The sequence below is a fragment of the Rutilus rutilus genome, assembly GCF_951802725.1.
Source record: "Rutilus rutilus genome assembly, chromosome: 13".
NCBI classification, from domain to species: Eukaryota; Metazoa; Chordata; class Actinopteri; order Cypriniformes; family Leuciscidae; genus Rutilus; species Rutilus rutilus.
Window position 1 is genome coordinate 7955166 of NC_140218.1, and position 25358 is coordinate 7980523.

Genomic DNA, 25358 nt, shown 5'->3' on the forward strand with positions numbered 1-25358 from the left:
CTTTTAGGGCCTTTTTATAATGTGACATACTGTCTTTCCACGCGATTCTAAAGACCTCTAAATTAGTTTGTTTCCATTTACGCTCTAAATTACGAGTTTCTCTCTTGATAACATGCGTAGCACTGTTGTACCATGGTGCTTTAGTTTTCTCTCTAACCTTTTTTAATCTAACTGGTGCAACAATGTCTAATGTACTAGAGAAAATGGTGCTCATAGTGCTAGTCATTTCCTCTAGTTCATCTGTTTGTTTGGGTTCACTGAGCAGCTGAGATAGATCAGGTAAGCTATTTGAGAATCTATCTATAGTAGTTGGAAGGATTGTTCTGCCTGGTCGATAACGCGGCGCAACGTGACAAATTTCAGCAGTACGTAGTATGCAAGTTACCATATAATGATCAATGACATCATCACTCTGCGGTATAATATCTATATCTGTTGGATTGGTTCCGTGTGATATAATTAAATCTAGTGTATGATTAAGACGATGAGTGGGACCAGTGACGTTAGTGGGACCAGTGATGTTTTTCAGTTAGTTCTTTTGTAATTTGTAATAATTCAGACAGATTGCTCTTAAATGTTTGTAGGATTTGACTTTATAAGACTAGCAGAATGACTCAAGCAATTTTCTCTTTTTCAGATTCAATAGAGGATTCAGATGATGTAAGGATTGTCCTGCTGGGAAAAACTGGAGTTGGGAAGAGTGCAACAGGAAACACCATCTTAGGGAGAGAAGTATTTAAAGAAGACGTGTCTCAAGAGTCTGTTACTAAAGAGTGTCAGAGAGAGACGGCTGAGATTGATGGCAGACAGATTGCTGTGATTGACACTCCAGGACTGTTTGATACTAAAGTTAGTCATGAAGAGATCCAGAGAGAAATCATCAACTGCATCTCCTTGATTCTGCCAGGGCCACATGTGTTTCTGTTACTGATACCAGTGGGACGATTCACTCAGGAGGAGGTAAACACAGTGAATAAAATTCAAGATACTTTTGGTGAAAACTCCCTAATGTACACTATGGTGCTCTTCACCAGAGGAGATGATCTGAAGAAGAAGACCATTGAAGAGTATCTGGGTAAAGCAGGATCTGCTTTGATGAACCTCATCGGACAGTGTGGAAACAGATATCATGTGTTCAATAATAGTGAGACTGGAGACCGTGTGCAGGTGTCGACATTACTGCAGAAAATCAATGACATGGTGGCAACAAATGGAGGGAGTTACTACACATGTAAGATGTTCAGACAGATGGAAAGAGAAAAACAAGAAGCACAGATGAAGAAGCTAATGGACAAAGTGGAGGAACTGAAGGGAGAGAGAGAAGAACTGCTGGCCAAACATGAAGAAGAGAAAGAGAAAATAAAGATGAAGATGGAGGAAGAAAGAAAATATCATGATGCAGAGAAGAAGAGAAGAGAAGAAGAATTTGAGAAAAAGAGGGAGAAAGAACAAAAAGTCTGGGATGAACTTTATCAGAGACTTAAAGAAGAGAGAGATGAAATAAAAAACCAGAAGGAAGATCTTCAGGCCAAACATGAAGTAGAAATAGAAAAGATGAAGAAGATGATGGAGGAAGAAAGACAGAATCATGACACAGAGAGGAGGAAGAGAGAAGAAGAATTCAGAAACAGTGAAGAAAAATACAAAACACAACTAGAGAAATTGGAGACAAAGTTACAAGATGAAAAACAGGGAAGGGAAGAGGAAGATGAGAAGAGGAAGGAGAAAGAACAAAACATAAGAGATCAATGTGATGAGAAACTAAAAAAAGAGAGAGAGGAAATAAAAAAAGAAAAGGAGAGGATAGAAAGAAAGAAAGGAGATCTTAAGGCCAAACATAAAATAGAAATAGAAAACATAAAAACAAAGATGGAGGAAGAAAGACAGAATCATGACACAGAGAGGAGGAGAAGAGAAGAAGAATCCAGACAGAATGAAGAACAATACAAAAGAGAAATTAAAAACGAACAAGAGAAATGGGAGAAAAAGATACAAGAGGGAAAACAGAGAGAAGAAGAATTTGAGAAAAGGAGGGAGAAAGAACAAAAGGTGTGGGATGAATCTTATCAGAGACTTAAAGAAGAGAGAGATGAAATCAAAAGAGAGAATGAGGAAATAAAAAGAGAGAAAGAAGATCTTCGGGTCAAACATGAAGTAGGAATAGAAAAGATGAAGAAGATGATGGAGGAAGAAAGACAGAATCATGACAGTGCTCTCACTGTCATGAGGAGAAGAGAAGAAGAATTTATTGAAAATGAAGAACGATACAGAAAAGAAAAAGAGGAACAAATGCAGAAATGTCAGGAGGAAATACTAAAACAGATGCAAGATGAGAGGAGGACGCGGGAGGAAGAACAATGTAAGATTTATGAAGACAAAATTAAGTTAATAGAACAACAGAAGCAAGATGAACTAAAGAGAGTAAATCAAGTGAACTATGAAGAAGACAGAAGAAAAGACATGGAGAACATGAAAATCTGCTGCTCTCAAACAGCCTCTTCTCTACAGGTAAGTGATCAATGTAAATCAAGGGTCAGGAGCATTTAGAGGACTTAGAGGTTTTAAAACTGTTAAAGCCGGGGACACACCAAGTCTACGGTTGAGCAATGTTGGGCCGTTTTTGAGCGTTGGTTGGTTTTCTTTTTTAAGTCTGTTACTCTTAAGTGTGTTGTACTCTTAAGTACTCTTAAGTTACTCAAGTGTGTTGGCTCTAGTCGGATGGCGATTCTGCACATCGAAACCATAGACTGTAAAAAACTGTTGAAACTCCGGCAGAGCCCGTCGGTGAGAGAGATCACTCTGATTACCAGCTTAGCGAAACAGCACACAAGAGAAAAGGAACTGACAAAACCAAACAAACAACAAAGTTAAGAGGGATCACACTACAGACACTTGTCATTCTTGAACAGTTGATTATTTTATCAATAACCAAGGGCTGACAATGCCATTGACTACACAGACATTATTGAAAAGCTACACAAATCCATCTGAACGCTGCTTGCGTTGTATATACACAGTAATAATGCGGTAGATCCACTGGTCGGATGGGACGAGTAATACAAAATAACATTAAAGGACAATTCCGGTGAAAAATGAACCTAGGGGTAATTAACACATGGTTACCGAGTCGATCGTTCCCTGGGATGCGTTTTCATGATAATCGAATGTAAAGAGTTTTATCTCTAAAAACAGATTAGCTCATAACACTAGTATACGGGGCAGAGTAAGTAAAAGTAAATCGTTAGTTAATACCACTAACAAGGCTCAAAATAGCCCCACACTAACACGGTAGCATAATGAGGGTCCCTACATGCAAACCGAAGCATTGAAAACTTTGTAAGTGTACAGACAGTTTAATAAGAAGATACTTTATAAAGACAGTACATTATGCGTTTACAGGCAGGAGCCATCTTGAAAACAGCCTGACAAGTCGAGCCACGAACGCCGTGCTACGTGAGCTGGTCGATAGGAATTGCGTTTGTGAAATCTAATGCCCCATATACTAGTGTTATGAGCTAATCTGTTTTTAGAGATAAAACTCTTTACATTCGATTATCATGAAAACGCATCCCAGAGAACGATCGACTCAGTAACCATGTGTTAATTACCGGAATTGTCCTTTAATAGCGAGTGGGTCAGGAGAGAGATAAATCATTAATGTGTTGTAAAGATATGCAACTCATTCCATGGTAAAAACGCAACAAAAATGCATCTCTCTTTTACTTTGTATCTCTTCAGGGAAAACCAATCAAGGAAAACATATGCCTAGAGCGCCTAGTGGTCATTATATAAAACAAAGGAAAAAACTACATGAGATATTGCTAAACCCTCTGGGGTCTAAGGTGTTTTTGGGGTCCTTGAGATGTTTTGACATGCCCTGACATTTGTGCTTTTTTCAGTTGCTTATAAACATATTAATGGCAAAGATGTAATTACACTCTATTTAGCGCAAACAGGGCTACCATAATATGTAAGCAACATCTATGTACATGTTTGTATTTTTGAGAGAATAATGTTTATGCATGGTTATTGAAAAAACTAAAAATGAAAGTTTCTGAAAGGCCACAAAACACATACTAAATATGTGTCCACAAGACTTTTAACTAATGGATGTCGTCGCCTTGAGTTTTTGCTTCAAAATGATCTGAAAATCATCCTGCCTAATCATTCACATAAAACAATACATAGAATTAAACTTTGTAAGACACGTTTTGTTTGGAAAGGAAATATGCGTGGGGGAGTGAATGATCATGAAAAATGATGAAGTTCACATCTGAGAAGACAATGACCTGCATAATAAGCGTTTCATTCAGGTGTGTCACTGAGAGTAACACAAGTAAAGAATGTGAGGACTTAATTTGTATGCATGCAAATTTTACAATATCCAAGGTAAACATTTCTAGTAACTATGCAGTTAATTCTCATACTGTATTTTCAGAAAGTTTTGGAATATATCCTCTCCCCAAATGTGTCACTAATAAAAAACAATAATAAATAATTGAATGAGAAGGCTTATATTGACCTATTAAGATGTTGCTTACATTTACCTTGTAAATATATTTTTTGCTATTTTATTTAAAAGTTTTCACATGTAAATCAACAACAATTACAATTTTAACAATATTTCAAGTGTAATTTTTCTTTGTAAAAAAGTAAAAATTTTATCTTACATATTTCAAAGTTAAGGATTCATTAGTTTGCATATTGGAACAAACAGTATAACAACATCTAACAACTAACATTAGTTGTTATAACATAACAACTAACATTAGTTGATAATTCAATATACCTACTTTATTTTTGATAAAACATCACATACTATATATTTAACACATGAGCAGAAATTGGCGAACAAAAGCTTATTTGATGTGACAGTAGTCTTTTTTACAGTAAAAACGTTTCGTCTGTAACATACTGTTTTTATGATATATTAGCATATAAATATTAATTTGCAGTTTAATACGTTGCTTATACAAAGACATTTTATTTCAACGTATTTCAGTCGATTTTTACTCATCTCAGTAGACTATAGCAATATAGTTTGGTAAAAACTTAAAGGGATACTTCACCTCTGGGAAGATGAATGTGTATTTAAAATAGGTCATTTAAGTAGAAGAAATGTGAAGAAATTTTTGAATTTGGAGCTTTCTAGACCGAGAAAAGCCAGAAAATGCATTTTTGTCTTATGTGGATGAAAGACAACAACTCCCAGAATGCACTTGCTTCGCTGCCTTTGGAGGCCACGCCTACCGGTAAGAGTGCGTAGTTGAAAACAACAAGGCTAGCCTACGTGATGAGTTTGCCAGTGATTTAGAGATGGGCCAAAATGTCCGGGATTCGGCTTTTGCGTTCTACAGTCGCCATTCATCATGTTTACTGTGGCGAGCAGGATGAGGCTGACGGCCGTGGGAGAACGGCGCGAGGCCGGTGGCGTCATTGCTGAGACGCGCCGGGTCTCGCATCTCTCACGGAGGAGCGGGAATTTTCTTAGCAATGGTAAAACGCACATCAACCGATCACTTGTTTAGCGTTCATGTAAACACTACATTCAGATTCACCAATCGGAATGAATTCAGTTAGATTGAAACAAAAGGTGCATGTGCATGTAAACAATGAATGGCGACCGCAGAACGCAAAAGCTGAATCCCGTACATTTTGAACTATCTCGCCCGTCGGACAAGTCCGGGAAAAGGAGGATGTTGTTGTTTACCCCTACTTACTCAGCTTTCTCCTACTATTCAGCTTTCTCCACAGAACAAGAGCCTACTAGCTTAGCTTCCAAAGAAAGACAGCTGACACTGTGTGTACATTCTGTGAGTGAGATCCCTCCCTCTATGGGCGGGCTGAAAACATGCGGAACAACGCCATCTACTGGCTGTAGTCTTTAGCCTCTGACCAGAAAATCCTCCGATGACGCAAAATGACGATTTTTGCGTCATCGGAGGATTTTTTCCAGACAAAAAATACATAAATCTCTTGTCTCAGGGGGATATGAGGGTGGAAAGCACGGTAATTCGAAAATACTACAGGTTTTCTACTAATACAAAGCTTAATGCTAAATCCTGAAGTAACCCTTTAATGGCCGAGATGCCAGCTGTTCTGTAGTAAACAACAGCGCGCATCTGTGCAGTTCATTCATTCACACACAGGCGAGACAGCTCGCCCGCCTATTGGCTGGTCTGCTGGCAACTGCTTGAGCCTATCGAGCGAGACCTAGAGTGACGTCAGACCCAATGAGGGCGCTTCGCGCCTTCTGCGTCACGTCCCGCCGAAACGGGCGTGGCTTAGGTCTATAAATACCGCTCGCAGGCTTCATATCTCTGGTTTTTCATAGTCGAAGCAACCAGAGCGCGTGCATGCACGGCAGGATACGCAGTACTCGTTCCTCTCTCTAGAGAGAACCGAGGTTACGTTAGTAACCGAGTACGTTCTCCTACGAGAGATACTCTCATACTGCGTAGAATACGCTAGGGGAACCTACTGTAAAACGCCGTGCGTGCTGGGATCTGATACTATAGACTCAAGGGCGACAGCCCGGAGTTCATACAGTACACAATCACCCAGGGGACTCACAGGGAATCCTGGAAGAGGAGGGGTTTGGCCACTATCTTCCTATATGGCAGCATAGAGCAGCACTGCAATTCTCAATAGCTGCATAACTGACAGTGTCAGTTTATGAGATTTGGCCGTACTAGACCGACAGTAGTCTGGCTTGTAGTGCGGGAACCTCTAGGTTGTAAAACCTTCTAAATGTAGACGGAGAGACCCAGCCTGCCGCCATACAAATATCTTGCAAGGCAATCCCACTTGACCAGGCCCACGATGAAGCCATGCTTCTCGTGGAGTGCGCCTTGACACCCAGTGGGCACTGCATGCCCTTGGTTGTGTAAGCTAGCGCTATTGCGTCCACTATCCATCTGGATAGGGTCTGTTTCGAAGCGGCTAGTCCCTTAGAACGCCCGCTGAATGAAACAAAGAGCTGCTCCGTCCGTCTGAAAACAGACGAGCGAGACACATAAGCTCTTAATGCCCTGACTGGGCAAAGGGAGCTTTCGTCCATATTTCCTTCAGTGACCGGCAGGGCAGACAGGGAGACGACCTGTGCTCTGAACGGTGTATTGAGGGATTTAGGAACATAACCGTGCTTAGGTTTGAGTATAACTCTAGAGTCATTCGGCCCAAATTCCATGCACGTCGCGCTTACTGAGAGCGCGTGTAAGTCCCCTATGCGCTTCACTGAAGCGAGAGCCAGAAGAAACGCCGTCTTGAAAGACAGGTGTTTAAGATCAATCTTCTGCAAGGGCTCGAATGGATGACCTTTCATGGCTTCCAGTACCGTAGAAAGGTCCCATATAGGGACTGTGGGAGGTCTGGGAGGATTCAGTCTCTTAGCTCCTCTAAGGAAGCGAATGACTAAATCGTTCCTTCCAATAGACTGGCCAAGCGTGGTCGAAGAGAACACTTTGAGCGTGGAAGGGGACCTGCCCTTATCCAACAGCTCCTGTAGGAAGGAGAGAACCTCCGTCACACCGCAATGTAGAGGTGACACACCACGAGCTGTGCACCAGCCAGAAAACACAGACCATTTGGAGGCGTAGAGACGTCGCGTAGACGGAGCTCTGGCCTGCGTGATAGTGTTTAACACTCCCTGTGGGAGGTCAGCGGGTACCCGTTGATGGCCCACACATGAAGGGACCACAGCTCGGGGTGAGGATGCCAGATCGAGCCGTTGGCTTGAGAGAGGAGATCCCTCCTCAGAGGCACTGGCCACGGGGCGGTGCTTGCTAACTGCATCACAATTGGGAACCAAGGTTGGCTCGTCCAAAGTGGGGCTACAAGCAGCACTGAGCATCTTTCTTCCCTGACCCGTTCTACCACCTGTGTCAGGAGGGAGACGGGGGGAAAAGCGTAGAGAGGATGGCGAGACCACTCATGGGTCAGCGCGTCCTTGCTCTTCGAGAAAAATTCTGGACAGTGAGCGTTTTCTTGAGACGCGAACAGGTCTACTTCCGCTCTGCCGAATTTCCTCCACAGCAGCTGGACTGTCTGTGGGTGCAAAGACCATTCTCCTGTCGGAACCTGGTTCCTGGACAGTCTGTCTGGCCCTATATTTAGGAGCCCTGGCACGTGCGCTGCTCTCAGCGAGAGCAGGTTGCTGCGAGCCCATATTAGGAGGCGCCTGGTTAGCCTGTACAGAGTCAGGGACCTGAGGCCGCCCTGGCGATTTATGTAGGACACCACTGAGACGTTGTCTGAACGTACTAGCACGTGGTGTCCCCTTATCAGGGGACAAAAGCGCGTGAGCGCTTTGCTCACTGCCAACATTTCGAGGCAGTTGATATGTAGGAGCTTCTCCTGCTTTGACCATTGGCCAAAAAGCGGTCTGCCCTCGAGCAGCGCTCCCCATCCCGAGGTGGATGCGTCCGTGGACACCACCATCACTCTCGAGGAAGTCCCCAGGCCTACACCTGATTGGTACCAGTCTTTTGCCTCCCAAGGTTTCAAAGCTGCAATGCACGCTTGATTGACCTTGAAGCGAAGCCGACCGGAGGCCCACGCTGTGCGTGGCACTCTCTCTCTGAGCCAGAACTGCAGTGGGCGCATGCGCAAAAGGCCCAACTGGAGAACTGATGATGCTGAGGCCATAGGCCATAGGCAAAGGCCATCCTTTGAAATATCTTGAGAGGGACTATCGTGCCGCAGCGGAACGAGCCGGCTGCGCGGCGAATGTCCAGTGTGCGCTGAGATGACAGGCGTGCAGTCATTGACAGCGAGTTCAGTTCTATTCCCAGAAAAGATATAATCTGTCTGGGGAATAGCGAGCTCTTTTCCCAATTCACTGCGAGACCGAGATTCTCGAGGTGATCAAGTAAAATGGTCCTGTGCTCCACGAGCTCCGAGTGAGATTGGGCTAGAATCAGCCAGTCGTCCAAATAGTTCAGCACTCGTATGCCCCGCAGTCTGAGGGGTGCGAGCGCTGCGTCCATGCACTTCGTAAATGTACGGGGTGCCAGGGACAAGCCGAAAGGCAGGACTGTGTACTGATATGCCTGGCCCTCGAAGGCGAATCTCAAAAATCGCCTGTGACGTGACGCTATCTGTATTTGAAAATACGCGTCCTTTAGATCTATTAACACAAACCAGTCCCCTCGGCGGACATGCACGAGGATTTTTCTGGTCGTGAGCATCCTGAACTGACGCTTCACAAGCGCTCTGTTCAGTTGCTGCAGATCTAGTATGGGTCTGAGACCCCCGTCTTTCTTGGGCACCAGGAAGTATCTGCTGTAAAGCCCCCCTTCGCGTTGAGCTTCAGATAGGGGTTCTATAGCCCCTTTGCTCAACAGTTTCAGAATCTCGGCTCGAAGTAGGTGTGCTACTTTCGATTCTACCGTGGTCTCGACGCGCGCCATGTAGCGGCGAGGGCGCCGGCGAAACTGCAGCGAATAGCCTTCTATGATGTTCAGCACCCATCTCGAAACCCCGGGAAGCTTTTCCCACGCATGTGCGCGAGTAGCTAGGGGCTGGATGCGAAGCACGCTCTGATCGGCTCGCGATACAGCGGCTTCGGTGTGCTGTGACATAAGCGTCACGCTCATGACATCTGAGGCAGGGGGCGCGCTGATAACAGCGGGCAGAATCTCTGCAGTGTTTAACCGAGAGGGGGAGGGCTGGGCTAGTTCCATATCTGTGTGTGGACGTGGGCGCAGGGTAGCGGGCACATATACCACTTTTACAGCATTGCTCGCGTGAGCAGAGCGTATGCATACTGGTCTCGTTTTTACAGAGACCATGAGACATGTGGGAAGTAGCGTTTGTGGGCACGTTTGCTACGTTTAATGCGCAACCGATCTGAGTCGATTTTATGTGCGCGAGCCCTGTGTGAAGGGCTGTGCTTGTGTGTAGGAATGGGCACTTGTTAGTGGGCATTTTTTCTACACATGAAACACCATCGGCCGTGGCCGGGACACCAGAAAATACACTCTTTAAGGGATTTATCTGGGTAGCCATAAAAACTGCTTTTTTGTGCAGGCAAGCGGGCAATGGAACCGGCTTGTTGGCTGCTAAATACGCTGGACCAGTCACATTTCCTGGAACTGGACGAGCGGCAAGCTTTGGTGGAAGTCCGACCGCAGCGGGACTTGGACACCGTCGCTTTCCTAGGCGTGCTAGGACGATTTCGGGGCCTCTGGCTTCAACGCAACCTTTGGCCGCGGGCCATGCGGGGCGGGGCGGTGGCTGGATGAGCGAGAGCGCGGTCTCGAGCTCTGGGTCTGGCGGCGTTGTGAAGAGGAGGCAGTGGGCGGAGGCTTAGGCTGTGAGCTCTGAGCAGACGGTTTCGCACGGCCTGCTGCAGAACCGGAGCGCTTCGGGAGGAAGTGCCTCATGGCCTGGGTCGCTTTCTGCACCTCAGCGAACCTATCGGCGAAGTCTTTGACAGAGGTTCCGAAGAGGCCGGCAGGGGAAAGCGGCGCGTCGAGGAACGTGGTGCGCTCTGACTCAGACATGTCCGAGAGCGTCAGCCACAGATGTCTCTCAGACACGGTGAGCGAGGCCATGCTCCGTCCAATGGCCTGTGCCGCCGACTTGGTAGCGCGGAGAGCGAGGTCTGTAGCGCTCCTCAGGTCCGGCACGCAGATTGCGTCAGGTCCTTTCTCATCCAGCTTGCGGAGGAGATCAGCCTGGTAAATCTGGAGGGTAGCCATGGTGTGCAACGCTGACGCGGCCTGCCCGGCGGCGGAGAAAGCGCGACGGAGCAGGGCTGACGTCGTGCGGCAGGCTTTTGAGGGCAGCGCCATCTTAGCACGCCGTCCAGCGGAGGGCGGGCATAAGTGCGCTGCAATAGCCTCTTCGACCGGCGGCAGGGAGTGGTAGCCTCTGTTTTTAGCGTCGTCGACAGCGGAGAACGCCAGAGAAACAGAGGATCGTGTCCTGGCCGAAAAAGGGGAGTTCCAAGACTTAGCGACTTCTTCATGAAGCTCAGGAAGAAAAGGCGCTGGCTTGGATGCAGGTGAAGTGCGCTCCCCAGGCAGGAAGTAGCCGTCCAGCCGGTTGTGAGCAGGCTGCTCAGGCGTAATCCACTCGAGTCCGAGGCTCGCCGTGGCCTGAGTGAGTACGCGCATGAGCTCCGCCTCAATGCTCGCTCTCTTCCCCGTTGAAGCACCCTCACTGCCTGATGCCAAGAGAGAGCAGGAATCCCCCTCTCTCAGCAGCACGTCGACTTCATCAGCGTCGTCGACAGAAGCGGCGGCAGACCGCGGCCGTTGTCCGTCAGGAAGTGATGCTGATGAAACCGGAGAAGCAGGCGGGCGCACCGGCGAGCTTTGACGGCTGGGAGAAGGTTCCGGGATTCGCTGAGCGCGGCGCTTTTTACGGCGCGGCACTACAGCAGGTGTGGGCGCAGTCTCGCTGAAAAGTGCCAAGCAAGTCCTCAGAGTCGCTAATGGCAACAGCTCGCAGTGAGGGCAGCCGCCGTCAGCGAGCGCGAGAGCTGCATGATCTTGACCCAGGCAGGAAGCGCATATAACATGGCGGTCCCCATCGCTGAGTGTGGCTCTGCACGAGCCGCAGAAAGGCATCTTAAAAAAGACGGAGATCTTTCAGACAGTGTGTGTCACGCTGGCGAACACACACACAATGCAGAGAAAGGATATAGGCGCTGGATAGCGCAGCAGGAAGGCGATGAAGGCGGCGCGGCCAGCAGCTTCTCGACTCGTCCCGCTGAAGTGCTTTCTTCAACAGCGCGGCTTCTTCTCGGATCCAGCGATGTGAGTTGCTTCGTTGAAGGATGAAAAATCAGAGATATGAAGCCTGTGAGCGGTATTTATAGACCTAAGCCACGCCCGTTTCGGCGGGACGTGACGCAGAGGGTCTGACGTCACTCTAGGTCTCGCTCGATAGGCTCAAGCAGTTGCCAGCAGACCAGCCAATAGGCGCGCAAGCTGTCTCGCCTATGTCTGTATGCTGCCGCAATGCGTTTTACATTAATACAAAATTAAAGGATAATTTTTTGGCTTCAGTATTCTCGTGGAAAAGGATTTTCCCCTAGCGTATTCTACGCAGTACGAGAGTATCTCTCGTAAGAGAACTTGATGTGTTTTATCCAGCTGATGTGGGCGTTGACATGTTTGCATGGATTGCCTCAGATAATTTGCGTTTGAATAGTGTGCGCTCTCCATGGGCATGTTCACATTAGCAGATAATGAGCTATAATGAGCTGGGCTGCGTTCTCCGAAACTACCTTAACGCTACGTCGTTCTTAAGTTGTACCTTAAGAAGTACCTTATCGTTAATACGTGTTTTCCGAAACCTTCTTAGTTAAGTATACCTTCTGTAAGTCATACGTTCGTAAGGTTGGTCTGGAGCGCTCTTAGCTATACCTTATCGCTGCTGATGGTTCATACCGCTAGTGGCCACCACTACGCAAAAAGCTTTTTTACATCGCAGTTTAATTACACATAGAAAATTTTATATGAACATTTAATATAAAATCTGATTTAGTATTAAAATTACATTTTTACTTTACTTTAAAATTTTACACATAAAATACTTAAGTTGTTATAGCCTACACCCAGTGTATGGAAGTGTTTTCATTAATAAAGTTTCCATACACTAATGGTTGTTAGCTTTTTTAATTACTATCCTACACTGTAAAAAAAATAATCGTAAAAAAACGGTCAAATGACTGGCAGCTACAGCTGCCAAACAAAAACCGTAAAATTAAAGTAAAATATCTTAATTCCAATAAAGTGCAAAAACTATAATTTTACAGAATTTTTCATTAAAAGTTTTAGAAAAAAACACTGTAATTTTACAGGTTTTTTCCTTGTTTGAATGAAGATATTTTACCTTAATTTTACGGTTTTTGTTTGGCAGCCGTAGCTGCCAGTCATTTGACCGTTTTTTTACGATTATTTTTTTACAGTGTAAAACTTTTATTTTATGGATTTTTCCAAGATTATAATGAGTTATGGCACTAAAAGTTCTACTGAGAAACACTGTTATTTTACAGGTATTTCCTAAATTATTACAATCAAACACCTTTAATAAAGTGACGGCAATAAAAGTTCTACTGAGAAACACTGTTATTTAACAGATCTTTCCTAAATTATTACAATCAAACTCCTTTAATAAAGTGACGGCACTAAAAGTTCTACTGAGAAACACTGTTATTTAACAGATCTTTCCTAAATTATAACGATCAAACACATTCAATAAATTGTCAAGACGTGCTCAAGAATGTAAGAAAACAGTTTTATTTTAGAAGACAAAATAAGTCTGTAAAAAAACTATAAAACTGATTAAAATCATCTCAAACTTTAATTTGCAGCACTTGTGTTTACATATAATTGAATAGTATTTAAACAATGTAAACTTGTAATCTAAATAAAATGAAATTATTCAGACCCCTGGGGTCACATAGTTCTGATATTAAATATTATATGCTCTTTACATTCAGAATCCTTATTCCTTACTATACAAGTTTATTAATAAGTTAAGTCAAAACATACAACAAAAGTGTACCAGAAGTGACAGATACAGCAAATAAACAGCAATCCAGCAAACGGCCAGTAATCTATGGAAGCAGATTAGTCTCAAATATAATTCACGCAAAAAACATGATTCACAAATGCGTAGACAATTTCACATGCATGAAACCTAATTCACGTGCACACAAAAAAAATACACGTGCGTGAAAAAATATATATATTCACAAAAAGCAATTCACATGCGCAAAATAAAATTATATACTCATAAAATACATTTCACAAATGCAAAACACAATTCGTAGATATACAACTGTGCACAAAAACCTTTGACTGTTTAAAATGTACGAGTGTATCCTTGCATTTGAATGGGCAAATCGTCATTCACGTACGAATCGCCTTAGATATGTGTGTGTGAGTTTTTGAGACTTTGCTGGCAGCATAACAGAGCAGTCGTACTCTTTAGCCAATCAGATTTAAGCTTATCAATCGACCAATCAGTATCACGTGAGGGCGGGCCTACCTACATGTTACGTCATCAACTTTCGACCACCTCTGGCTGAGCAGAGGTAAGTGCAGTTAATCGTTCATTTCTGTGTTAACTGAAGTTAAAGAAGTTTGAGATCAGTTGAAGCAATAGTTTATAAACTATTAACTGATGTAAGCAAGTGTTGTTGTAATCAGATGTCCCATATCGTGTCAAAAATGAAGAAGAATGATGCTTGTTTTGTTGTATTTTAGCTGAAGGTACAGACAGCTCTCACAGCTACAATCACGCTAATGATTGCAAAACAATCATCTATGGTCAATACCCATCGAAATTGTTCTTTAAATAGTGAATAGACCTCTTTTAATGAGCACCCAGTGTTTTTTGCCATTTGTGTATGATGTTAAATTATTATTAACACTTGTTTCCCTGCATTTTATCAGGATTACTCACCTTTGGTGTGACATCTGGATAGCAGTCACGAACATCTTAATTCATGTTGTTTCTTAATTCTCTTTTATACTTTTTTTTTTTTTTGTATTTATGTCTTAATTGGTAACACTTTATTAAAACGTTTCATTAGTTAACATGAACTAATAATGAACTGCACGTGAACAGCCTTTATTATTTTTTGTTAATGTTAACATTTACTAATACTTCATTAAAATCTTGTTAACATTAGTAAATGCACTGTAAACTAACAATGAACAGCTGTATTTTTAACTAACGTTAATAAAGATTAACAAACACAGCAACAAATGTATTGCTCATGGTTAATACATGAACTAATGTTAACTAAGTTATTGTACCTTATTGTAGAGTGTTAGCAATATATTCAACATGCATTTCCTTATGTTTTGTGCTGTATTGTCATCGCAAGGTTTTTAAATAAGGTTTTTTATTGTCATCTTAAGGTCTCAGGACAATATTGTGAAGCATTAATTTTACTTTGCCTAGTAAAATAGGCAAATCTGATTTTATGCTGATGAGACAAAGGTACTTATCATAGAGAGGCAATTAAGATTATGCGACTAAGATTACTCAGTAAACTCTATTCAAATACCATCACTTAATTTCCCACATCCTCTGTCTGCAACTCTTGTACTATAGGGTTTTAGTACTTTAAATATCAGGACAAAATCTTATATGTCCTAACAGAGAGGTCTACTGATGACCGGACTGAACACAATTCATTTTTTAACTTTTCACTTGATGTATTGCACTTATATTTATATACTCTAAAAGCAAAGTACACTCTGACTGGATCTCACAACTCCTGAAGAGACGTATATTTCTCTGTACTGAATATTGTGCTTCACAGTTTAGACTGTCAGTTCATGATCTTCATATGTAACAGGAACATTAATCATGATCAAGTCATTTTATATATTTTATTCCCAAAGGATTCAGAAACTTCAAATTAAACTATGTCTGAATCTTTTAATTCTTACAAGAACATTTAATAATGCATGCATAGCAAGGCTTTATTCCCAAAGCGTGTACATATAGTCCGCAGGAGACAAATTAATACAGTAACAATGCATCACTTTCAACCACTTGTTGAAACAACTGTCAAAATGGATGGCTTGCAACATGACTGTTTTCAAAGAATTACAGTAGAAATGGTAAGATCACAGTACTGGTTGTCTGCAACTTCATACATCATCTGTCTTGGAAATCTGAAACAATAAAACTACATAATATATGCAGATCAAAACATGTCTCCTATATATGCACGTCATTACATACATTATCATAGGTTGAATGTGTGGTGGACAGGACATGAAAATCCATCAATACTAAAAATAAATGTTTATATTCACATGTGGACTAAACAGCAGTTAATAAACTATTGTTTCAAATGATCTTTAACTTCTAAACACAGAAATGAACGATTAACTGCACTTACCTCTGCTCAGCCATGAACTGGTCGAAAGCTGATGACGTAACATGTAGGTAGGCCCGCCCTCACGTGATACTGATTGGTCGATTGATAAGCTTAAATCTGATTGGCTAAAGAGTACGACTGCTCTGTGTTACGAGTGTTATGCTGCCAGCAAAGTCTCAAAAACTCACACACACATATCTAAGGCGATTCGTACGTGAATGACGATTTGCACATTCAAATGCAAGGATACACTCGTACATTTTAAACATTCAAAGGTTTTTGTGCACAGTTGTATATCTACGAGTTGTGTTTTGCATTTGTGAAATGTATTTTATGAGTATATAATTTTATTTTGTGCATGTGAATTGCTTTTTGTGAATATATATTTTTTTCACGCACGTGGATTTTTTTTGTGTGCACGTGAATTAGGTTTCATGCATGTGAAATTGTCTACGCATTTGTGAATCATGTTTTTTGCGTGAATTATATTTGAGACTAATCTGCTTCCATAGTAATCAGCTTGGTGCATCTGGGAAGAAAAAAGAAAGACACACTATGATTCTCTCAAAATGATTTCAATTATTTTTGTTTCCTTTAAACAAGCTTAATACATTTTTATTTAAATTGTCTGTTTGTCTTCTGATTTGTCTGGTATCTAAAACTTATGTCCGATTGAAAAATGTGCATCACCAAAAGAAGGAACATGTAGATTCACAACAATGAACATTCTTTTCCAGAGGTATCATTGCAAGGTAAACGCCTAAAATGCCAATTTGTATTATAAAATAAAACCAACAATATTTGTATTAACTGGAGGTGTTTTCAGCCTGCTGTGATATGGGTAATGAGGGTCTTTCTCTCATCCTCCAGGGAATTAAATATATTATATGTGTTTAAAAAAAAAAAAAAAAAAAAAAGGTATATTCTCATTGTGTGAGATTATTAAAGTACTTGAGATAGTTCACCCAAAAATGAAAATTCTGTCATCATTTACTCACCATCATGTCTTTTCAAACCATGCATTAAAATGAGATATTTCTGAAGAATGTTGGCAACCAAAAAATGCATAAAGGTTTGGAACAACATGAGGGTGAGTAAATTATTTGGGAGAATTTTCTTGTTTGCCTGACTGTGAACTATCCCTTCAGGTCATGTGTGCCAAACTCCTGGAGGCCAGTGTCCTGCAGAGTGTAGCTCCAAACTGTTTCTGGTTATCCTGAGGATCTTGATTAGCTGGTTCAGGTCAGTTTAATTAGGGTTTGAGCTAAAATCTGCATGACAGTGGGCAAATTCCAATCAAAAGTGAGCATCCCTATGCCCTGGGTTTTTTAATATATGCTTAGTAAGGGGCCGTTTACACGACTCAGTTTCCAACTAAAATCGTCTCGGTCTAAACTACTGAAATGTGAATCTGTGAAACCGGTAAAGGCATGCATTATGTGTTTAGTCTATAGGTATGCGTGTGTGAATGCGAATGTGCACAGGCGTGTAGTCTTTCTTTACAGAGTGACATCACCAGTTACTTTGTGGCATGGATAAAACAGCGATTTAGACGTTTTCGCCGATCTGTGCGAACGGGAATCGTTTTAATAACGTTGTCATCTGTACAAAGAAAAAACTTTTCTGTTTTTAGTACATCGTTGTTGTGTAAAGTACCTAAGTTTGTGTGTTCTTGACGGCTTTGAACCCTGCAGGTAGTTACATTTAACGTATCTAAACGTATTAATAGTTTTACCTATGGAAATTATTTAAACCTTATATGAAATGTATGATGAAAATGTGTGTAATATAGCAAACCCAAACAAACAACTCAAATTATTCTGTTAAATTGAACTCTTCCACCATATCTAGTTTTAAAATGAATCACGGGGACTTGCCATCCTAGGTCACATTACCATAAATATAAAATAAAATTACTATAGGATAAAATTACTTCAGTTAATTTACCATCGCATGTACCCTTTGCTAACGCATTTGTGGAAGGGGATTCTCCCCTCAAGGTATATGATTTTCTTTCTTCAGATGAACACAAATTTTAGAAAAAATAAACTAGACTTTTAGAAAAAGTCTCTTGTGTTCGCGTGTCGAATAATGCAAGTGAATAGACAACAAAATGCTGAAGGTCGAAAAAGTCCAAACACACATCCTGACAATAATCCAAGAGCATTGTAAAGCTCACATGATAAGTGCAGAAAACTTCCTGTGTGAACAACACAGCAACTGTTTGTAGGCTGCATGTAGTTTCTGGAGCATGCACTTGCATTATATTGGCTTACAATAATGGATAATTTTTCTAAAAATCTCTGTGGAAAGAAAGTCAGATATACATCTGGGATGGCACGAGGGAGAAAAAAAGAGATAACTTTTCTGTTTTATATACTGCAGTGGATACTTACTACTGAATGATGGGCTTGTTTCTCTGTTGGTGCTTGTTCTGCTCCGTAAACATTGTTCCAATGCTTGATCTAAAATATATATATAAAAAAAAAAGTTAAAAAGTGTGTTAATTATTACCTGTGTGTTAACAGACTATTGATCTGGGTGACATAGGACCATTTATTAATGTGTTCCTTAAGTGTTATATAAATCTGGGGAACCCTTACTAACATCAACCATAGTTTTGCTACCAAATGGTAATAATAAAGTATTGTAATCAATCCACCATAAAAACATGGTTTCTAAACTTTTACTATAATACAAACCATGGTTAATTTAGCAAAGGACCCTGGGACATGTCCTAAAAAGAACAGCTCATCCAAGTCATACAGGTTTGAAAATACTTTCATTTTGAAAGGACATTTATGTTTGGGTCAGCTAGGCCTGTGAACTCAAGAAGATAGGTAAAATATTGTCTGAAGGGTTTGAACCAGTGTGCCTTTGAGCAGAGATTACATGTTCTGTCTCTATTTCACGTGTATTTTAATATAACAATACTCACCGCATCTGAAGATCATGGGGTGGTGTGGCGCAATGGATAAGACACATGCCTTTGGTGTGAGAGACCCGGGTTCGAATCCACTGTGAGACACCAATGTGTCCCTGAGCAAGACACTTAACCCCTAGTTGCTCCAGAGACGTGCGACCTCTGACATATATAGCAATTGTAAGTCGCTTTGGATAAAAGCGTCAGCTAAATGTAGATAAACATGTGGCTGTATCATATTTATTCCCAATATTCCTGGATCATGAGGGAAACACACACATACACAGCAATATTAGCTAACGTTATTTGTATTTACTTACTAACAGAGGCATTTGCGAAAGCTTGCAAAATTTTACTCACCAACTCCAAAATTATTTATGTTTATAATATACATATACTTATTATGATGACTGATCGGTAACGTTAGGCCTATATCCCGCGATCAACATGATTCAAAAGCAGTTTGCATATTCTTCTAGAGTCATAGTGTGGTTCGAGTTCCTCTCTGTCTAAAGAGACAATGTTCTCAGTCATTGTAAAGCTCCTATGCGGAGTTTTTTTCTTTTCAAAAACTATAAGTTAGCTGACAATATTTACACATGCTAGCAACACATAACATTATCCTAATACATTGAAACCTGTACTAATATCGATATTGCTCTAATCGCGTTTAGATTCTCAATTTAACACACTATATTTTGATGTAGCAGAATTGTTTTTATAAAATAAAAAGTTATTTACCTTCCGCAGATTGCAATATGTCCGTTACACGTTGTTAATGCGTTGTTCATATTCCTTGTTTGTTCTTCATTAACATCCCGCAACTCGCTCAAAATAAAAATGTAGCAGTCCGATGTAAAAAATCCATGTTTTAAACAATATAAAAGCCACAGAACCGAATAGGCTAGTACTGAAGAGCCAGAGCAGCAGCACACACACCCACTCGCTCCAACAGACGGATATTCAATTCAAACTTGACCTGTAAAAGGCGCGCATAGTTGTCATTGGCCAGATTCCTGGATGACAGTCAGAATAACCAATCATGTTCAAAACAACTCGGAGAGACAGCCAATAGTGTGGTAACATTGCAATTACAAGAAAAGATGACATTTTTTTTAAAGAAAAAATAGGAAAAAATATACACTTGATATTTATTTAGTTGTATTTGTAGGCTGGCTGTTATATTTATTCAATTGGTTAAATGGTGTTTTCATTGCAGTGCATGATTAAAAATTAAACTTACAATAACTTACATATATTTACCACTGCTCTGCTAAACAGCAGTTTAATAGAGCAAACAGATTACATATTAAACAGAACAAACACTGCATATGTATTCATATAAAATTCTGTATGTAGACCTATATGAAAAACTAATGGATTGGTATACTCTGCTGACATTAGTTGCATCCATGTGACCCATAATGTCCCTTTTGCACTTTAACAAATTATTGACCTTTCCTTTAGAAACACTCTTATGCCTAATAATGTCTTGCTTTTCACCCTGTATGGCACTGTTACCGTACACAACCTGTTGGTTTAGGGTTAATCCTCTGTCCAACGCAACACTTTGCTAACATTGGCATAATTCTATACAAGTTACAACATATACCCCGGGTTTCACAAGCAAGGCTTAAGCCTGTAGTCCCAGACTAAAATGCACGTTTGAGCTGTTTTACCTGAAAGCAACTTGCACTGACTTATCTTAAAATATGTCAGTGCCATTGTTTTGTCTCAAGATGCACACCAGTAATGTGAAACCGGGGCTGGGTTAGAAATTAAGGGTTAAGGTTAACCCTAACAGTAACCCTAACCCTTGTCTACAGACTTTTATTTAACAGCATGGATACTCCGTTTAGCGTTGATACAGGACTAAGAACTTCTCACTGAAACAGTCAGTAATGTAATTTTGCAAAGAGTGTTTGTATGGACTGTCCCATAAGCTAGAGCTATTGGTGGATTCAAGTCATGTCATAAAGATCGTATTTACGAGTTGAACGCACATGAACGCCACGACAAAGATGAAAATATGAGTAGGAAGCTCAGAATTTTCTTTAACCCTGATCTTGAAGTGAGAAACATTGAGGAATACCACAATACTTAAAGCAGTGACATTGTCAGGCTTTTCTATTTACAATGAAGTAAGCTAATGCCTGCACAAAATATGAGCATTATAATATAACAATATAATATGTAATGGCTTCATAAATTAATTTAAAACATAAAAAAAATATAAAACCTCATGAATACAAACTTCCCAGGAGGACCTAAACCCACCACATGTTCCATCATGAACCCTGTTGGCCTGCTGTCTGACCAACAAGCTCAATTTAACAATAATTGTGCAGTTTGCTTGCATTAAATTTGTATCCAGAATTACAGAGTTAAAATGTAAAAATACACTTAAATGTAAAACTAATAACATTTACTTTAAAATGACAAGGAAATATGTTAGATTGTTAGTATGGATATAAACCTTTAATATAATGAGCTACATATTTAATTACATAATTTTATTGTAAATTTACACAACTTTGTATGTAATTTTAAAAAACAGAAAAATACTGTTTAAATAATACAGTAATTGTCCTGTGAAAAAAAAATAAGAATTACTGTAATTTGTCATTAATGATATAATCCTTAAATTAACAGTCAATTAATTAATTTACATAATTTTATTGTAATTTTACAGAGTTTTGAATATAATTTAAAATAACAGAAAAATACTGTATAAATAATACAGTAATTGTACTGTGAAAAAAAATAAGAATTACTGTAATTTGTCATTAATGAGATAATCCTTAAATTAACAGTCAATTAATTAATTTACAGATATTGTTTGTAATTTTACAGAGTTTTGAATATAATTTAAAATAACAGAAAAATACTGTATAAATAATACAGTAATTGTCCTGTGAAAAAAATAAGAATCACTGTAATTTGTAATTAATGATATAATCCTTAAATTAACAGTCAATTAATTAATTTACAGATATTGTTTGTAATTTTACAGAGTTTTGAATATAATTTAAAATAACAGAAAAATACTCTAAAAAAAATAGAGTTATTCTCTGTAAAATTAGGATTTTTTTTTACAGTGTAAGGCACATCAGCTGGCGAACCATTTGACAGAAAAGGCTTAGGAGTCTATATAAAGAAAGATGAGTTTACACAAACTTTATAGCTATGGCAGCGAGACAGTGAGTACTTGTTTTAAATCAAAGACGGCGCCGTCCGCGGAGCCAGTTAGTGTATGTCAACTACATGGCTGGTGGATAATCAGCATACGTTGTGGAGAACATTAACACACTTATGGCCGTGAGGGTTTGGGATTGCACACTTGCTAAATTATAAACACATACTCATATTTATTTCTGCATGTACATATTTCAATGAGCCCCGATAAATGCAGTTTGTACTATTTCTAAAACGCTTCTTTATAAAGAACATTGTTTTCTCAATACTTTACCTACCGCTGTGAAGGAAAGAGCGCACAATCCATCAGAGGCATCGATATCAACCTATTCAGCACCTCTGCCATGGACAGCACCTGCTAAGGTCAAACTTAAGAAGGTTTACCTTAAGCAACATCCTAAGGTATAGTTTGGAGAACACACGTAGGAAATGTATACCTGTAGTTAAGGTGTACCTTTTGAGTCTTCGTAGCGCGCTAAGAGACAACGTTATCGGAGAACGCAGCCCTGAACTGAGAGCGACTGACATCTCTCTCTTTTCATACAGATCAGGGCTCTAGAGTGCGACCAAATTTTGTAAGGGTGCGACTAAAAATGTTCCTAGTTCCACGAACTAAGCGTTTGTTCTCCTTTGACGGAACTCACACTCATGGGAACTCACACTCTTCTCTCATGCGGTGCCACAGCTCGCACAACACTACAGCTCTGCTTAATGAGTGACAACGGAGGACAGAATTAAACATTCAAACGTAGCCTGGTTACACTTAAGGTCTGTGATATTAGTCTGATTTTATTTTCGATTTTGGCTTCCAAAGATTATAAAAAATTATATTGAGGTAAAAATGCGTCTAAACGATCAAATGTACACAAAAGTATGTCAAAATGACCGGCTTGAAGATTCACTAAAAACAGTTTATGTCTCAAATGGACGTAGTTATGGAAATAGTTGGGAGAATATGATGCATCAGTAGCCTATTAGATCTGCACTCAGTCTTAAAGGGGCCGCAGTCTAATAAACATGCTGACGATTGCGCCATTACTGCGAATCAAACAACAAGAGAAAAATCACTCACAGCTCTTGAAAGAATAACTTACCGCGCCTGAGCTAGAGACTCAAAATAGTTAGTTTGGCAGCTCAGTGAAGCACTTTAAACATTTTTTTTTTTTTTTAAAGATTTTTATTTTTATATACAGTATAATTGTGCTTCAAATAAAAAAAAGTATTTACCTACACCTTATTCTTGTTTGAAATCATTAACATAATATATATGAATGTATATAGAGCGTGATAAAAAGGTGACATTGAAATTGTGGCGTTAAAGGTGACGCGAGCCGAGGAAAAATGTAGGTGCACCCAAATTTTGTTTTGTTTTTATTTAGGCGTACCAGTGCAACCAAGGCAAAAAGTTAGTCTGGAGCCCTGCAGATTATATAAACTGAGAATATTTGTTTTTTATATAAATTACTTTATTTAAAAGAAGAGAATTCAAGCTTTATGCCTGTGTGCCTGAATGCCTGTGTGACTGAGTATTCGCTGAGTTACAGTTCATTTTCGGACGCGTTTCAGAATGGACTTCACTGACAGAGCATCATGTTTAGTTTTCTTTATTTGGCAAAAAGCACAACACTTTGTTTTTATTATGAGTATACACAAAAAAATAGACACTTAACAGGATCGAATGATGTATAACACTTATACTGTAGGCCTATGTAAGATTAAAATCAACAGAGTATTTTGAGTCTGTTTTGCACTGATAAGAAAAAAAAAACGAGCTGATCACGCTGGCGTGATCGCCGTCCCCGGGGATAACAGCTTCAACTGAAAAATATACACAAGCTTAAAGGGATAGTTCACTTTGAAATTAATTTTTGATATGTTTTAGCTTACCTCAAGGGCATCCAAGATGTAGGTGTCTTTGTTTCCGCAGTAGTTTCAATTTTGATATTTTTAGGTCAAACCGTTCTTGTCTGTCAGTCATATAATGCAGGTCGATGGTCACTGTCTCAAAACACAAGCACAGAGTCCAAATTAAAACAATTCCCCATCGTCCAAATGAAACAATTCCCCATCATAAGTACACATTGGTGGCCTAAGACACGAAACGAGCGGTTTGTGTGAGAAAACGAACAGTATTTATATCGTTGTTATCTCTTGAAAACAGCACACGTCCAAATGATCTGACGGCGCGGGCGGGTATAGATATATACATAGATGTCGCCTTGGCTACGGTTTCGTTCCAATGAACTGCAGTAGCCAAGGCGACATCTATGTTTATATCTATACCCGCCCGCGCCGTCAGATCATTTGGACGTGTGCTGTTTTCAAGAGATAACAACGATATAAATACTGTTCGTTTTCTCACACAAACCGCTCGTTTCGTGTCTTAGGCCATCAATGTGTACTTATGATGGGGAATTGTTTCATTTGGACGATGGGTAATTGTTTTAATTTGGACTCTGTGCTTGTGTTTTGAGACAGTGACCATCGACCTGCATTATATGACTGACAGACAAGAACGGTTTGACCTAAAAATATCAAAATTGAAACTACTGCGGAAACAAAGACACCTACATCTTGGATGCCCTTGAGGTAAGCTAAAACATATCAAAAATTAATTTCAAAGTGAACTATCGCTTTAAAGCAACACCAAGTAACTTTTGCTCTCGGGGTCCCCCTACAGTTGGGAAACAGTATTGTCTTCTACTACTGTCGTAAAATCTGTCATGGTTACACCAGGGGATACACATGCATTTGTTGACAAGCTGATACCCCCGAACACTGCAGAAGGAGTTCTCATGTCTTGGGCAGACTGCCTGCGTTGCGTGTGAAATGTCTTCATCCCAGGTACAGTGGCATATATTTCAGCATGTCATATGAATATAATTTAGACAATATAGATAAACAAGCGAGAAGCGACATGTTCAGAATTAATAAACTTTTAATAATCTACAGAACAACGCGAGCGGGAAGCAGCGCGCCTCACACGGGCAGGGCTTATGCGGACACTGCACTAGTGATATAAAACACATCTTCCCCATGAACAACACAAAGTAAATACATTCGCACGTAACACACACACACACACACACACACACACACACACACACACACACACACACACACACACACACACAGGTCTGTTAACTTAAGCAATACTTTTAATAAGGTAGTCTAATATTTTTCTGACTAACAAGTTATTGACACAGTAAAGGGTAGATTTAAATAAAGAAAAACGAAATTTAAATAAAGAAAAAAAATGAAATTTAAATAAAGAAAAACGAAATTTAAATAAAGAAAAAAACGAACTTTAAATAAAGAAAAACGAAATTAAGTTAAATTAAAAAAGAGATTAATTTAGGTTGATAATAACGGGTAAAAAGC

General features: G+C 40.2%; 2 protein-coding genes across 3 annotated transcripts in view; one reads left to right on the plus strand and one right to left on the minus strand.

Annotated features, from left to right (window-relative positions):
* LOC311302680 (uncharacterized protein) overlaps nt 1–25358 on the minus strand; it is a 300249-nt gene that overhangs the window by 42156 nt on the left and 232735 nt on the right. The window lies entirely within an intron of this gene.
* The window catches only part of LOC311302678 (uncharacterized protein), a 58778-nt gene that overhangs the window by 8836 nt on the left and 24584 nt on the right, over nt 1–25358 (plus strand). The window contains exon 4 of the mRNA XM_084428691.1: nt 638–2508. Within this exon, the coding sequence (XP_084284817.1) occupies nt 638–2508 (1871 nt within the window). The remainder of the gene's footprint in view (nt 1–637; nt 2509–25358) is intronic.